The sequence below is a fragment of the Panthera tigris genome, chromosome B3, assembly GCF_018350195.1.
Source record: "Panthera tigris isolate Pti1 chromosome B3, P.tigris_Pti1_mat1.1, whole genome shotgun sequence".
In the NCBI taxonomy this organism is placed as follows: Eukaryota; Metazoa; Chordata; class Mammalia; order Carnivora; family Felidae; genus Panthera; species Panthera tigris.
Genome location: NC_056665.1, coordinates 112336933 through 112353375, shown reverse-complemented (window position 1 = coordinate 112353375; position 16443 = coordinate 112336933). Strand labels below are relative to the sequence as shown.

At 32.1% G+C, this 16443-nt stretch overlaps 1 protein-coding gene across 3 annotated transcripts in view; it reads right to left on the bottom strand.

Annotated features, from left to right (window-relative positions):
* Window positions 1-16443, bottom strand: part of GPHN (gephyrin) — a 632007-nt gene that overhangs the window by 181007 nt on the left and 434557 nt on the right. Inside the window, exons 9-10 of one of the 3 annotated variants that reach the window (XM_042989933.1) lie at window positions 13465-13521; window positions 4727-4768 (exon numbers count right to left, since the gene is read on the bottom strand). The exons of the other annotated variants lie outside the window; for them this stretch is intronic. Of the exons in view, the coding sequence (XP_042845867.1) occupies window positions 4727-4768; window positions 13465-13521 (99 nt within the window). The remainder of the gene's footprint in view (window positions 1-4726; window positions 4769-13464; window positions 13522-16443) is intronic. 3 annotated transcript variants of the gene reach the window in all.

The following is a 16443-nucleotide window of genomic DNA, read 5'->3' as shown; positions in this document are numbered from 1 at the left end:
TAACAGAGAGAATCCAATTGTTTGGCTAATGTCCTAAATCCAAGTCTGAGGTGATTAGAGCTTACACATCTAAGAAGAAAAAGAAATCTGTGCTTACTATGTCCCTGGTACTCTACTAGATTTTACATAAATTATCAATTCTCCTTGAAACCCGGATATAGAAACTTTATAAGGTTTAGATAAGTTGGCTGATTTAAGAATTCATTCACCATTTCCTAAATATTTTTGAATGCCTCCTATATGACTTGCCAAATTCATTATTTTACTAAAACCAGATTTGAAAGTAGATCTGGCTACAAAGTTCATTGTACATATTACAAGTAAGAATTAAAAGGAGAATAATTCTCTCTCAAAGAAATACATAGCCTATAAAATACTTACATCAAAAGCTTCCTAAACTTGTTATCCATGCATTAATATTTCCTCATCTTAAACTTTGAAATTCTCATGCCATTGTTCCAGTGATCACCTCTTTTGTATTTCAAATGATCAGAATAGATGAGGCAGTGTATGAGGATAAGCAGAAATTCACAGTCAACTACAACAGTTTAAAAATCTTTTTGTTACGGAAATTAAAAGTGTTATGCCCAAGTAGACAGAAGTACCCATCATCTTTTTTTTGAAAATATGTCAATCAATTCTTTTCAGTTCTTTTATAAGAATGTTTTGATTAGATAGGTTTATCAAATATTCCAGTCAAATGTGCGTTCCCATTATCTTTATGGCTGGTCCCTTATTTGGATGTAAGAGAGAGGTATTTTCTTATTTTGATTCAAACAATTTATATATTCTGGTAAGCAGCAGTTTTAGTGTTTTTAAAAGATACTATTCCTAACAGATTTCTTCACACTATCTCCAAATTCCCAACTATTATAAACAAAGAGAATGAAAACAATGAATGCAAGAGTGACCGGAAAGAGTAAAACATCAGAGAAAACTATACTGAAATAAATAATACATTTAATATTAAAAATTTTCTAAGTGAGATTTTGTGAAGTAGAAAATCTTAGGTGATCATTTCACAGTGTAGAATCTTTATTTTATTTTATTAGTTTCATCCAAGGTAAATAGTTTGTAGTGCTACTGGTAGTTCAAAAATGGCTCTATTTTTTTCTTTTAAAGAGGAAATATTACAGTGTTTAAAATCTAGTTTTCTTTCTTCCCTTCCATCTTTCCTTCCTTCCTTGAATATGTAGATCTACTATTTGCAATTCAACTGAAGTTTCCATTTCAGAAGCTCCAAATTGTCAGTCAGCCAAGGTTTGTTTAGATCAGAACTGGTGTTCTAAAAGTGTGATGGGTTCAAAGGGCAACTGTTTTGCAAGTTACAATTTGAAAATGTCACCATTTCTTTAGGTAGCTAAAAGCTCTTAAGCATTAAATAAAAATAAAATTAAATTTCAGTCTCTGTCCACTCAACAGTAAAAATCAATTTAACTTCAAAATTTCTAATTATTTAAATCAACCTTGCTACTGGGAAATCTAAGACATTAGATACAAGGTTTTAAAGGGTTCAATGATTATTTTTTTGTTTATTGTTATAAATCATAAAAAATTTACATCTAGTGTATATTACAACTTTTCAAGTAAGTCAGAAAGAGCACTGTTACTACAAGGAGATAGTACTCATGCTGGCTTTCTTCTAAACTAAGTGAATTCTGAAGCAATGTTTTCAAAAGATTTTAAAAAATGAACATTGCTGGAACACTGTTGAAAGAAAGCTGAAATTAGCTGGAAATGTGGAAGGTGAATTCTCTTTTTTTTACTTGGCTTGAGGGGATGAACAATAGTGTACACAAGCTGTGACACCGATCTCATTACATTCATGATATTCTATGCATTCCAAATGTGAGGCCAATTCTAAGGTCAAGACAGAGCTAGCAGATTATAATTACATTTAAATAAGGAATAGTAAGTGCTCAATAAATATTTACTGAATGACTATATATAAGAAAAATAAGAATAATTATAAAAGGCATGTCTTTCTAATATTTCCTGGAATTAAAGTTTGCATCTAATAGATACATTTATATCCTCTCACAAGGATCCAAACTATGTGATCAACCTGAACCAGGTAAATATAGTCCATGAAAATGTAAGACTGCTGAAGGCCACCTACAGCCAACTTTTAATAACTCCTGAACGGCAGCAGTAAGCATGGTATTTAGGAAAAACAATTTTCTGACACTCACTTGGAAGCTTTATGACTTTAGGCAAGATATCTAACCTCTTTGAACTCATTTTCCTGGTTTGTATAATGAGGATGATGACAGTATCTTCTTTAAACATCTATAGTGAAGACTAATTGAAATAAGATAAATGAGATGTCAACCACAGAGCTTGTCACATAGTAAGAGAATTGTATTTTTCACGAAGGGGCAATCAACTACATGGAGTAACATTTGCTGAGCAGTAGCAGGTAAGGTTAGCAATTATCTTGTTCTTGGACAATTCATGGATAGATTCCTTTTTGAACAAAGCTTATTTTTTGGTCTTATGAATGTCACAGAAGACAGTGACATGAAATTGATTAAGCCAACGTGCTGCAATAGGTACTGGAGAATTTATTTCTTTAATAGTGAAGGTCACTGAAGATGATGTAAATGAGGGAAAGAAGATATTGAGCCATGGAAAGTTTGGCTACCTCCATAGTGATGCTATAAAATAAAAAAATGCACTTAAACAACAGTTCCATCAAGAGGCTTCCATACGAAAAAATGACACATGAGGACATTTCTTGAAATTCTAATTAATAAGAGTCAAAGTCTAAAATTTTATAAAATAATCATTTACCAATTTAAGATGAAATAGAAAAAATTATGGAAGGTTATTCTGTATTCCCTAAGGAGTTCTTCAAGATATTGGTCTTTACAGCATCATAAATTAAACGTAATCACCACCTATGGAGTCCACAGAGGTATGGCACTGGTAACAAAAAAACCCTACCACAAATGACAAAAGAGAAACACATTTTATGACAAATAAATAAAGCCAATGTGTCACAATGAAAGTAACAAATCCAGATAAAGCCAGAGTTCATTTAAGAGCAGAGTGCTAGGGAGCAAATGCTACAGCATACCCAATCCCATCCCCCCAGAAGCCAGTTCCACATTCCAACCTGAGAACCCTCCTGCAAACATGCTGTCACAGAGAAAGTAATACCCTGATGGATGCTGTAGGCTGTGTTTGAAGATGATGCCAATGGTAGACTTCTTATACACTCTCATGGGAAATGGAGAATTGCCTGGATGAAGTGTCAGAAAGAAATGGGTTATATATTTTTTACACTGGGAATCATAATCCTGGGGATTAAGAAAAGACCTATGGAAAATGTGGTGATGAGATGATATCAATCTTGCCTTTCAACAGTCTGCTGATATCACAAGTCATTCATCTGCCTTTCATTACTTTCCTTTTCCTACAGATACATATTTCAAGAAGAAATTCATTCTCCATAAAATCAGTTTTAAAAGAAAAATCTAAAATAGCTGTAACATTCAAAAGAAAAAAATTACAGAAGATGGTTATAATTCTGTTGATTCAATAAATTCAACCTTGTGAGGCTAAACCCTTGTGGGTTTAGTCATGCTCTTCCTTTCAAGGCTTTTATTTATTTATTTTTTAAATTTTTAAAATTTTAAAGTAAAAAGATGTTATCTTGCCTGTGGTTCTGCAAACACAACCTGGTATTTCAGATGGTGCCATCTTTCTGGGTTTTTTGCATGATATTCTGAGACAGTATTTCTGCAAACAGAATAAAGCTAACAATACTGGCCTGCCCATGGTAGCTACCGTGGTCTGCAAAAACTACATGTAGAAATGTGTTTTGTCTATAAGATAAAAAATTAAGATCTTAAAATTCATAGGGTATTAAATTTCTTTTATTTACTAGCCATCTTGAGGCACAAATTCTCTTTTCTCTCAGCTACTCAACAGTGCCTCTGCTTTGGAAAGGATATTCAAAATCTATTAATATTTCAATGAATCTGTTTCACAAAAACAGAAACACATGTACACTATGGTTTTACACAGTAAGAATAAGAAATTAGACCCCAAAAAGGCAAAAAAACATAGCTCAAATGTCATGTAAAATATTTTGTTAAAAGAGCACGAATCTCATGAGTGATTACAAAATTAATCTTCCAGATTATAAGAACCTTATGAAAATATAAGTATCAAGGAAACTATTTTCCTGAGTAACCTAATCAGTTTTTAAACAGGAATAAATCTTCCATTTTATACAAAAATTGGGGAATCATATTAACTTTTCATTTAATAGACAATTTGGGATGCTGTGTCTATGGTTAATGGGACAAGATTGTCACTTATTTAATGTAAATCTTCAGCTACCAGATAGACCTAGACAGGCCTGAAAACCAAAATCTTTGTCTTTAGCCAATATTAGTTTAATAACAAATTACCTGGCTCAAAGATATTTTTATGGAATTAAGGTGGTGGTAACAATCAAGTTGGCTGTTCAGACTTTAACCATTTCAACATGATACAGTGACTGCTAAAAAAAAAGTTAACTTAGAAAACAGTACAGTATAAAAATATTGAAATTTCCTCCTAAAACAGCTAACTTTTCCCTTTTGGTACCCTCATCCCTTTCAGCCAAGTGCAAAGTGCAAGGCAAAATAAATTAAGGCAAAAGGAAAATAAAATAAGAAAAATGGTGAGGGCGAGCATGTTGTTGACCATGTAAGATAACACGTGCAAAGTATACCTCAGATACACTATAAGTAGATGAGCACGAGGGAAGCCGAGCCTGGTTTTGCAGTGGGGAAAAGAAAACACTGTTAAAGAGGAAGTGATAGCATAGTAAGGGTCTCAGAAGATTAGATGGCTCCATCACGAACACATTTGTCAGGTAACAAGATAGCCTTATAAGCAAACACTTGAGTTTGAAATCTCAAGGGTCAAGCTATTTGAGGAGAATCTTGTGATATAAAAATACCTGGCTTAAAAAAAAAAAAGAAAAAAGTCCGTGACAGAGATGACTCCCTCTGATCAGATCTGGTATGATTTTGCTGAGATGTTCATTTAAGGTTAATTGGAAAGCAGAACACTGGTCATTTTTCTCCAAAGGTACTACACTGATCTTCATTGGTTTATTAACATTGGCAAACTACATGTGACGTTATTTATAGAATGAGGGCTCTATTGTACATCTTCATATTGTTTTTTAAAGAGGGCACCAAAGCCAGCTCAGTATTCTGACTCTCATGTGCTGTTCCTATTATTCCATTCACAGTATTACTGAACATTCATATATATGTCCATGTGATATATTAATATATATATATCAATAAAAACACCATAAAAACATAAAAACTGAAACACAAATTCTTATCTAGACCTTTTGTCAGAATGTTTCATTGATCTTTTAAAATAGCTATTTTATACTCAAAACCATGTTTAATCTTCATGATTTGAGCTGATAATTTTCTGCCCTGTTCTTACTTTCTAGGTTGTCACACTGCTATGGTCAATTCTCTGGCCTCTTCTTTCATTAGGTTGTACAATGCCACGTGAGCTAAATTATTAAGTATGCAGTTTTGAGTTACAAATTCTTCATTAAGTTCCAAAACGCAAACTTAGGGTGGGGAAATGAAAGTACAGAAGATGACATAGTGGAGGAATCAGAAATGCTCTTATTATCTGATTTGTTCTTTAATTGTATTTCTAGCACCCAGAACAGAAGAATGTAGTAGATGCTCAGTAAGTGTTTAATGAATAAATGAACATACAAACTCTTTTTCTTCTATGTTAAAAAAACTGAACTGTGTGAAATAATGTTGAGAAGATTTTACATTTACCATCATAAAGATTTATGGTCAAATGTTATCACTGCCACTTAACGGATTACTTTGAGGTATTTTCTGAAATATGGTCATTATAGACATCTTAAGAAATTGAATCTTTTTTTCCAACCACATACACATCTAATTACACATACACATCTTCAGCAAGGTGCTAGTTCTAAGAAAACTGCATGTTTATTCTATCTCCATAACTATATCCATAAAACTGAAAAACTTTATCTTTCATAAACAGTTGGAGTCTTATCTCCCCCTGCCCCCCTCAGTTCTCCATTTTCTGTTACTAGGGAAATTTATTTGTCAAGGAGATCTTTTATTAGTACCTTATTTGTGTATTAAAGTCAATTCTGGGAAGAGCAATTTGCAATAAGCATTAAACACGTCACAGTGTGTCATTCCCGCTTCCATGATGTCTTAGGCTACTGTAGGTGATTTTATAAGTATTAGATAAGAACATTTTTGTTCTAAACACAGATAGATTTTTGTTATTCAGTAGAAGTGAAATCTCAGAATTGTATTAGTTAACTTTACACATTAAATACCAAAAGTGAAAGGTAGCAAAATTAGTATGTTTTCCAAAGAGATAATCCTGAAGTTGATTTACTGTCATCTTTGCCATTATTGTAGTCTGGTCATATTTATAAGACATACATCATCTACTAAGATGCTCAAGATGTTACATAATTATTATAAATTAAATAGTAAATAAATAGATATTAATATTTTGAGTAAGTGCCAACACATCAAACAAGGAAGACTTATTAGGAACCTCAAATAAAATATTCTTCATGTAAGAACCAAAGATAATAAAATTTGCCTAAGAAAATAGAGTTAACAAACAAACTGATGTTTACTCCTTTAAAAGCTACTGAATATTTAAGGACTAATCAATGTTCTAGCTGTTCTTCCTTTCTTCAAAGTTGGCTGACTTAATGCAGATGCCTTTTAGATAGTTAAGTGCCATATATTAAGATATGACATAGTTGATCATGTCAGGGTGTCTTTATCAGTTGCACAAAATTTCCTATAGACAGGATGATTTTAGGTACATTTAAATAGGAGAAACCAAAAGTTGGTCTCCAGGGGAAAGATCTTTAATGAAACATAATGAAGTAAAAACAGAAAAAAAGCAGAGTAAGCAAAAACACTCTAAAAATGCCTTTTAAAAAAGTTTGAGAGCAAGATTGGAACATATCTTTATACCCTAAATCTCTGTAGAGGCCTCCTCAAACAAGAGGAATTTATAATCTATATTTGCAAGGTTTAATGTTAATTTCATGGGGGGTTTATGTTGTGTGTGTGTGTGATGTGGTGTGAAAAAAGAGTAGTTAGAGAAAACAGTGGCAAACAGAAGAATAAAAAAGTAAAGGTGGAAGATCAGGGTATCAACTCTTTTAGACAGATATTATTCTGGGCAGAATAATCTGAAACCATCCCCAGAAAAATGAGCAGCTCTCCTTTCCTCAAGCTCTAAAATGAAGTTTACAAAGACTCTATTATAATCATTTCTATGTCCTTGTCATTTTGACACACTAGCCGGTTACAGCAGGTCTTGGCAAACTTTTTCTATAAATAGTCATATAGTAAACATTTCTGACTTTCTGTGCCATATGGTCTTTGCTGCAACTGTTCACCTCTGCTTTTGTACTGTAAAAGCAACCACAGATTATATGCACATGAATGAATATGGCTGTGTTTCAATAAAACTTTATTTTTGGACACTTATATGTTTTGGACACACGTATGATTTTTACATGTCATGAAATGACAGTCTTTTGATTTCCCCCCCATCATTTAAAAATGCAAAAAATCATTCCTAGCTTGTGGGCCCACAAGAGAGAAAAGGATTTGGGCCCAGAAGCTACAGTTTGCTGACCCGTGAGTGATGGCATTAATTTCATGAATATAAAAATGCAAAAAAAACCCCTCCCAAATAATTTATCAAAAATATAAGAACAGAGACTGTAATAAAATATTGATCTTAAAAAATCTATAAAATCACAACTATCTAATCCATTATTTATATTAGTCCCATTTCCTATAAATCTTATTTCAGCATTCAGAAAATCATTCTTCAAAAGACTTATTCCTTTCTGACTTGATTCAGATAGTTTTCTTAAACTTACTAAAAACATAGTCTTATTTTAAGTGATAACTCCTCCCTTAACTTTTTCCACCTCAAATAATACCTTGTCTTTATTTATATTAGCATAGTAAGTACTTGTAATTATCATATTCTTTTTACTTCATAACCGAATTCCTAGGTTACTTATGTGCCAATAATCTGTCTTCATAAATCATTTTCCCTTTGATTGTTTGTCAAAGCCTTTAAAAAACTAACATATTTGGTTACCTAAAACCTATCTGTATGTTTGCAGCTCAGTAGAAATTTACCATCACATTGCATACACTGAGAAAATATAATATTTGTGGTTTTGGTATTTTTACTTCTCTCCTTTCTTTTCTTTCTACTAGTTTTTATTTCATGAACATTTATCTTCTTTTTCTCTGAATATTTTAACACTCAAGCTTTTCAGGGTTCCATCACTCTTTAACTAATTCAACTTTGTAAACTCACTTTGACTTAATTTTGTAAAGTATTAGTTTGTATCATCTTATGTTTTCCAATTCTCAACTCTGTTTACATAGTTTTTCAACTTTAAGCATTACTTTTAATGTTCTTCCTACTAGATTCCTGTATTTGATTAAATGTAAAGGTAATTTTTTCCTTTATGTGGGATTTTTCAGTCATTATTCTCAACACATTATTAGTCTAAGGATTTGTAGTAACTTGCAATCATTAAATCAGACAGACTTTGTTTACAAGATGATAATTTGTAAAGCCATGTGATTATAGTTTTATTATTATTAAAAGTTACTAAAAACTGATTTAGGGTCTGAATACTTCCACTTTGTACTACATACAGAAAATGATGATACATTTATAATTCCAGAACCTAACACATCCTACTTTTTGCTATAGAAGTGTCAATGTATGATAAAGAAGTACATTTTCATATGATAAATAAATTTTAAAATTATTCCAAAAATTACATCTTAGAATATTCTCCCTTACAGATAATCATTGATTATCTGTAATAAGTAAGGATGCAGGAATCTTTTCTCTCTAAAATATAACACATAGAAGATATAAATTGAAGCGTTAATGATTTAATTAAATCCTTATCCCAAAGATTTGAATGATGTCTCATTTTCCCAAGTAATAATAAAATATTTAAGTACAAACATGGTTCTAATCTTTCATATTTATAAATGTTTCAATGAATTGAAAGGCACCTACATACTTGCTCTTGTGTATAGACGCCTAAAATAAATTTTCAAAAAATGGAATGGTCATTATATGCCAATTTATCTCATTTTAGAAACAAAATCTGTTTATATAACCTATGCAACTGAGAATAGCTTTATTCTGCTTCTAAGCAACAATTTTTAACAGGCAAGGCTTGTTGTAAGGCATTCTGGGATAATGGGATTAAAGGGGAGGAGAGAAACTAAACATTCAGCTCTTTGAAATGCATCTTCTCTAAACTGAACTGTCTACAGAAGCTACAATTTGACTTTTGATAGTTTTCCTCCAGATACTTTTCTAGTTAATGGGAATCTTAGAATGCTATACCTCATATTCAATCTTATTAGAAAAAAAAAAAGGTAATCAGAACAAAGTGTGACCCAGTGAAATATAACAAAAGATGAAGACATTGGGGTTAGTCATTATATACTGTACTATGCAGTATAGGTGTTGAAAAAAAGAAACTGAAAAGTGGCATGATATAACTCAGTTTTTGAAGCCAAAATTTTTAATTTAACCCTAATCTAACACTAACTCCCTTCTATACAGGCCTTAGCAAGTCTCAACTATCTAGTCTTGGTTTGACTGAAAAAGAAAATCACTTCTCATGATTGGTTACAAAGAGTATGACACTAAATACATTAATTAATTAATCAGAATTTTTTTTAGGGCTTTCTAGAAGAATATCTAGGTATGTTCAGACTGATTTAATCATAAAATTCTTTTTTTTTTTTAAGACAGTGGGATAAATTCTGGGAGTGATTATGGATAATCTTTCAACTTCTAAGAATATAGATAGAAAAGAACGACTGACTCACAAGAAAGTAGAAAAATGAGATACTTGCATTAACTGCTACATCAACTTAATTTAGCAATCAGAATTTAACAATTAGTATTAATAAAAACAAGTTTGAGGTTTAGTAATCAGAAATTTAATATAGAGATATACTTAACTATGTATAGTATATAATTAAAAACAAGCCGAGATATCAGAGAATTATAATATCACTATTATTGTTTATTCTATTCTTTATAAGAAAACTATTACAGCAATATGGATTAAAAGTATGACAATAATCTTGGGAGAAGTGGATCCAGGCCAGGCTAGGATTGATAGAAACTTCTTAAAAAGCACTAGGAATGGAATGTCAGAGTTAAATTGAGCCAGAAATTATTTACTGCACTAATTTAACTTTTCTTCTGCCATATTTTACATCATAAACCATTTTAGAGATTTCCATTTTTTTTTGAAAAGATATATTTAGGAGAAGGACCAAGCATTCTGAGTCTGAACTATGGGTCACAAAAAAATACTACTGTTAGTATTATCTATCTGATACATGTATAGTATTGAGTAGCTATAAGGTACTGTTCTCCTTCAGAGTGCTGTCTTGGGTATAATAGCCTTTATCTCAAGTATTTGTAAGATGTTACATGACAGTGAAGATATTTACTGCTTAATTTTTTTTATTTTTAAACAAAAAAATTTTATCATAGCTATTCCCAAAGAGTCCAAGTTAAGAGAAGCCTATTAATTCAGAAGAAAATGTGTCTACTTGCTAGATTACCTATGATGATATTCTAACATTGATCATTTTCCTTGATAACTGAAATTGAATTATTAAGGATCTAGCACTTGGATCCAGCCAATAATTTACAATCCTGCTGACATATCCCACAAGGGGCAGAACACAGTCAATGGAAAAGCTCCAAATGAAGTCTCATAAAAAGTCTCAGAAAATTATACAATTGTGTAAGAAACATAAACTTTGAAAAGAATTTTTATTTTGCATTGGAGCCAAAAAATTATTAAATCAACTTCAGTGTTAGTGTGACTTGCGTGTCCTCTACCCTGCCAATTAAATCTTTATTTCATAAACGTGAGCATGAAGCTGCAGCTAGAAAAGGAAGAGAGAGATAGGGAGAAAAGAGACAGAAAGTAAAAAAGATGGAGATGAGAGGACAAACCAATCAGATTTGGAATTACCAGTCAGCAGAAGTTTAGGAAAAAAAAAAATCACCGAGTGAAATCGTACATTTACTCTGAGAGAGTATCCTTTCACATTGCCTTCTAGGTGATCTCTGAGCTCCTCCAGCTTTCGATGGAGCTACATGTAAACATCAGAAAATGAATTGAAAAAGCAACTTGTTCTCTTTTCAGTTTTCCTTTTTCCTTTTAAAAATAAGATCACAGCATTATACATTTCTCACTGCCTTTGGCAAACATTTCAAAACATTAAAGATCTTTGTATAACAGAAGAATACATGTTCAATAACCTGTGACTAGGAAGCCAATGTTTTATTTTAATTATAGCATCTTTTCTCCCCAAAGTGTTAGAGTAAATAAATAAATACTATAACTATCCTTATAATTCCTTAGAGATTCACTTTAAAATTTTCTATTTGGTAGAAATGTGGAATAAAAATACTTAAAAATTATGAAATTTGTCTTTCTTTCCCAAACACATTTTTTGATTTAAGGCTGAATGAATACATATTAAATTGATTGAACCCTAACATGTATCTTTTTTTCTTATACATATATATGTGTATATACATAATCATACTGTACATACACTTAAAAATAATAAGCACACAATTATAACTTGAAGTTCTATACAGCCAAAAGCTGAATTTAGAGATAATTAAACACACACACACTTGCACACACAATCCAATTTATAGCAGATGGTGTTGCACTTACAGATGCCATTTTATCTTTATTTCACTATCAATAATTTCTAAAAAGTTATGTCACACTGTACCTTTTCGCTTGAATCTGACTCATAATCCATTAGGCTAAACAATAGTGGACTTATCTTCCCTTAAAGACAAAGGTAAAATATGATACCTCACAAGAGACAGTGAGGAATGCTACTGATATATCATTGGGATGCATGAACTTGTATTTTTTTTACTGAATAATTTTAACCTTCCTTGATTTTGAAACAGGCATATAATCAACACTTCCCATCCCCTCTCGTTATCCTTAGTGAAAAAAACATAAAAAAACCCAACCAACCAAACAAAAAACCCCCCACAACAAATCACTACCCAGTATACAGCAGTGTCAGAAACAGAGAAGATGGCTTGTCTGGAATAAAGGACACAAACATACAGACACACCTTCATCCATGTGCACTCATGTGTGTGCACACACACAAATAAATAAACGACAACAAAAAAAGTAAAATTAAGAAGGCAGAAGAGGCAAGGAGAAGAAGGAGTGCAGAAATTAGTGCTTCATAAATTGTTAAATGAAAATGAAGGGGAGGTGTATAAAATTTTGAATTGACTTAATATTAGGCCTTAAGGTAGTTAATTGAATTTTGAGACATCCCAATGCAGTGAACTGTCTGTCATTTTGATTAACAGTTACTAATGCCGTTAGTACAAATGGGACTGAGAGATACAAGTAGTGGTTAATTTGGGGGGAAATTCCTCTGCACATTTTTAAAATTCAGCAAATTTTCTACCTTGCATTTATGGTGGCAGCATTAAAAGTGATCAATGACTATGTCTTTGTTGCTAAAGGGTGATAACTGGCTTACCTTTTCATTGTGATTGAATGTTAGAGCATCGAGTGCCCAAGATATATTGACCAAATAGATATTTAAGAACTAGCAAATGGGACCATCAGATCAGAAATCTTTAAGCTGTGTATTAGCAGATTACATACACAAATGGGCAAACATTTGGATATATATTAGTTTCCACTGATTGTTATATAAATTTTTTAATTGAAAAAAAAACCAAATGGGATTAAAAGTGTTTAAATACTATTAGCTATACATGAGCCCATTACACCAGCATCATATAAAATTCCTTTTCTAATTCTTAAGATTCATTATATATAACAAATGTTACTATCTCATAATAGTTATTTTTCTGGTATGAACTACAAATGGTAATGACACTAAAATAAAATTTAGTTACTTTTTATAAAAAAAGCAAAAAGGGGAGATAATATTCTGAAAATAAATATTAGTTCTCTGTGTAAGAGGAACTTAACACATAGTCAGTGACATCAATCAGAGGAACGGTTTACTCTAGAACCCCAAATTATAGGCACCTGTAATGAGACAGTTGCCCTTTCTCTTGTTTGTGGTGCCATTCAAAGCTAGTTATTTGGCAGCTTGCCTTCAGCTGGTTGCTCTATGTGCAGCTGAAACAAACAAAAAAAAATGACCCAACAGCCAATAAAAATATTAAAATAAAAAAATGGGATGGTGAAAAATGGAAAAAGCCCCCTTCCTCCCACCACCCTCCAAAAAGGAAGAAGTGTAGGCTATAGACGAAATCTTGCCAAAAAAATGTTAGAAACATATTTACTTTGAGGGATCCAACTCTACTAGCAACTCCTTTGCTTTCATCCGGCCGTCTAATTTGCTACAATGAGGGAAGATGGGTAAAAAAGACAGAATAAAGAAAAAGTGAACTTAAAAAATTTTCTACACATTAGTAATACATGCAAAACATCAATCGACTCTTCGAGGTACCTCTTAGGATGCCAAGGAGTTAACTAACCCAGAGGCTATACGACATGCTCTGCAAATAGGCTGGTTACTAGAATTCAGTCTTTATTATAGCACTATTCCTGAGATTAGGAAACGGGCACTTACTTTTGGTTATCTTGGGGACTTCTGATGTAGCAGTTTCTGGAGTAGTGTTACATTTGCATTTGGTTTACGAAAAACAAAAAATTACAAATATACCTATGCAGAGAACTTTGTCTCTTTAAGGGTTATAGTGTTTATTCCATTATAATATCAGAAACATCAATGGTATGACTAGAAACATGAGTGTTCCCTAACTGGAAAGATCAGTTCTAACAAGCACCATTCTTGGTAGGTGACAGAGTGACGCTCCTCTGCTTGCTGACCCAAGTGCTGAGGTTGTTCAGCTGTAACTGAGATTCCCAATTAAACAATTGTGCTGCCCAACCAGAAAATTTTAATGCCAGACCAATGTTAAATACATCCGCTCCCTCAAAACTGTCTGTTATTTCAGTTAAATTTTCCTCTTGGATAAGATAGAGAAAACTAAAACTGCCATTTTAAAAACTGGTTTCACTTTAAATGAGAAAAGGAAGATTCTCAACACAAAGTGTTTCATTTGATGAGGTACAAATTAGAATTTTTTTTTTTTTTTTTTTTTTTTTGCTTTTTTATAGAGCTGTAACAAGAACTAATTGGTTAGAGAGGAAGATAAACAAAAAAAGGAAAGATGAAGGGTGAGGAAGCTTCAGACCAAGTGTTTTTACACTATGGGTTCCTATACGTGCAGAATGATGGTCTCCATTCAGACCAGCATAGGTCAAGTTAGCTATGCTGGCTAGATGCTCGTGTGTGTGTGTGTGTGTGTGTGTGTGTGTGTGTGTGTGTGTGTGTGTGTTTGTTTTGGGAGATGGTAGAGGAAGCATCGATGTGATGCCAGGTTCCAAGTGTTAAAGTCTTCAGGAAAAATAAGACACCTGACCATGCTATAAAATTCTATTTCCTGGAGTCAGGCTGTAGATTGTTTTACCCCTTTTAGGACACCACTGATAGCATATGGAAGGAATAATACTGAGAAAATGGAATTTTCATTTTGCAAAAAAGCATCATGGTACATAAGAATTATATCAACTTTTGGTTTTACTTGATATAGTTTTTACTAATGCTTCAGCATTAACTAAAGATTATACACAAAAGATAATCACCAATGCTCATTCTTCTTGGTCAAACAGAATTCTCAAAATTAGAAACAATGAATACTAATTAGAATGGCAACACTGTAAGAGAGGGCTTCTGAATGGGCAGGGTACTTATAATATCTAGTCCTTCTCTTGTGCTATTTTCTTTGGTCTTAGAGAATATCTTTATACCAAAAGCTGTTTCCCATTTTAAGTGGAGACTCACAATATCTTGATTATAAACTAGGTAATTTCCTATAAAAATATAAATTCTAATGCCCCATGCTGCTTTCTGAACACTTTTAGAAGCTATGAAGACTTTCAGAATTGTTACCCAGTAACAAGTGAATACCATTTTCTATACAGTGTTTTATTTCTAGAAGGCTTAAAATTACATCAATTCCGGCAACATGAAGTATCTTCTTCAAGGTTATTTGTTAATAACAAATCTAGGAACAATACCCACAGTTCCTGACTTCTAGTTTAAGGTTGTATTCCCTTTATAGGCGTGGAAATAAAAGGGCTGGAAAAAAATTGATGCTTATAAGAAGATGTGTATGTATATATATGCCTCTGCCTGACTTGTATCTGTTTCTCTATTGATGGAAGAAATTTTATGTTACTGTATTTATTTATGGAAGAAATTTTTCCTCAACCATTTCAGTTCCAAATGCAAGTGCAATTACCAAAACTTAATGAGTTATAAGAAAGGATAGCCACCCGTGAACTCTAAATGTAAAAAATAGACTATAATACCAATTTAAACAAAGATTTTGGGGAGTAGACAGCTCAACTGTCAATGCTTGACATCAATTTTCTGTATACAAGTCTGACTTTGTAAATTTAGACTATCACAAGAGGAAGACTTCAGAAAACCAATGTGGTTATTATCAAAGCCAGAGTGGTTGTAATTCAAGTGTCATGTGATTATTTTTGTGGCTCCTGAACCAGGTATAATAGCTAATACTGAAAAACTTCAGAAAGAATTTTTAAAAGTATGTCTCATAAACTAAAATTTGAGAACTAGAGAAAAGTCACATCAATAGATCTTAAAGTTTAATACTCTCATTTATTCTAGTCAACCCTTGATCATCAGTTGCTGGAGTAGTATAAATAAAAGAAATTCATAGCTAATCCAAATGCCTGACTGCCATTTTTCTTTGATAATAATTTAAAAGTAATCACAAAAGATTATCATTTGGATGAAATAAATTACTTTAGTCTTCACGATAATTGTAAGAGCCTCACATCATTAGCTAATTTTACGTATATTTGCCTACGAGGCTAAACATTTTGCATCAGTAGTAACTAAGAGGAGTAAACTGCAAATATTTATATTATATATAGGATCACTGCAACATAAATGAAGTTTCACAATTGGATGGAAAGAATTGTGGGGATTATGATTGGTTGATATTATTAGTGTATACATATTAAAAATTAAAAAGTAGTAAAACAAAAAATGTTATCCCTAATAATTTTTCTACCCTGAAGAAAACCTTTTTATAAGCGTTTCACTGAGATTTCAAAAGATATAAATCAGAGGATCAAAAACATTTCAATTTTCTATTGAGCCTCTCAGATAGAATATATTTAACAAAATATCTATTGAAAATAGTCTGAAAATATTGCAATGT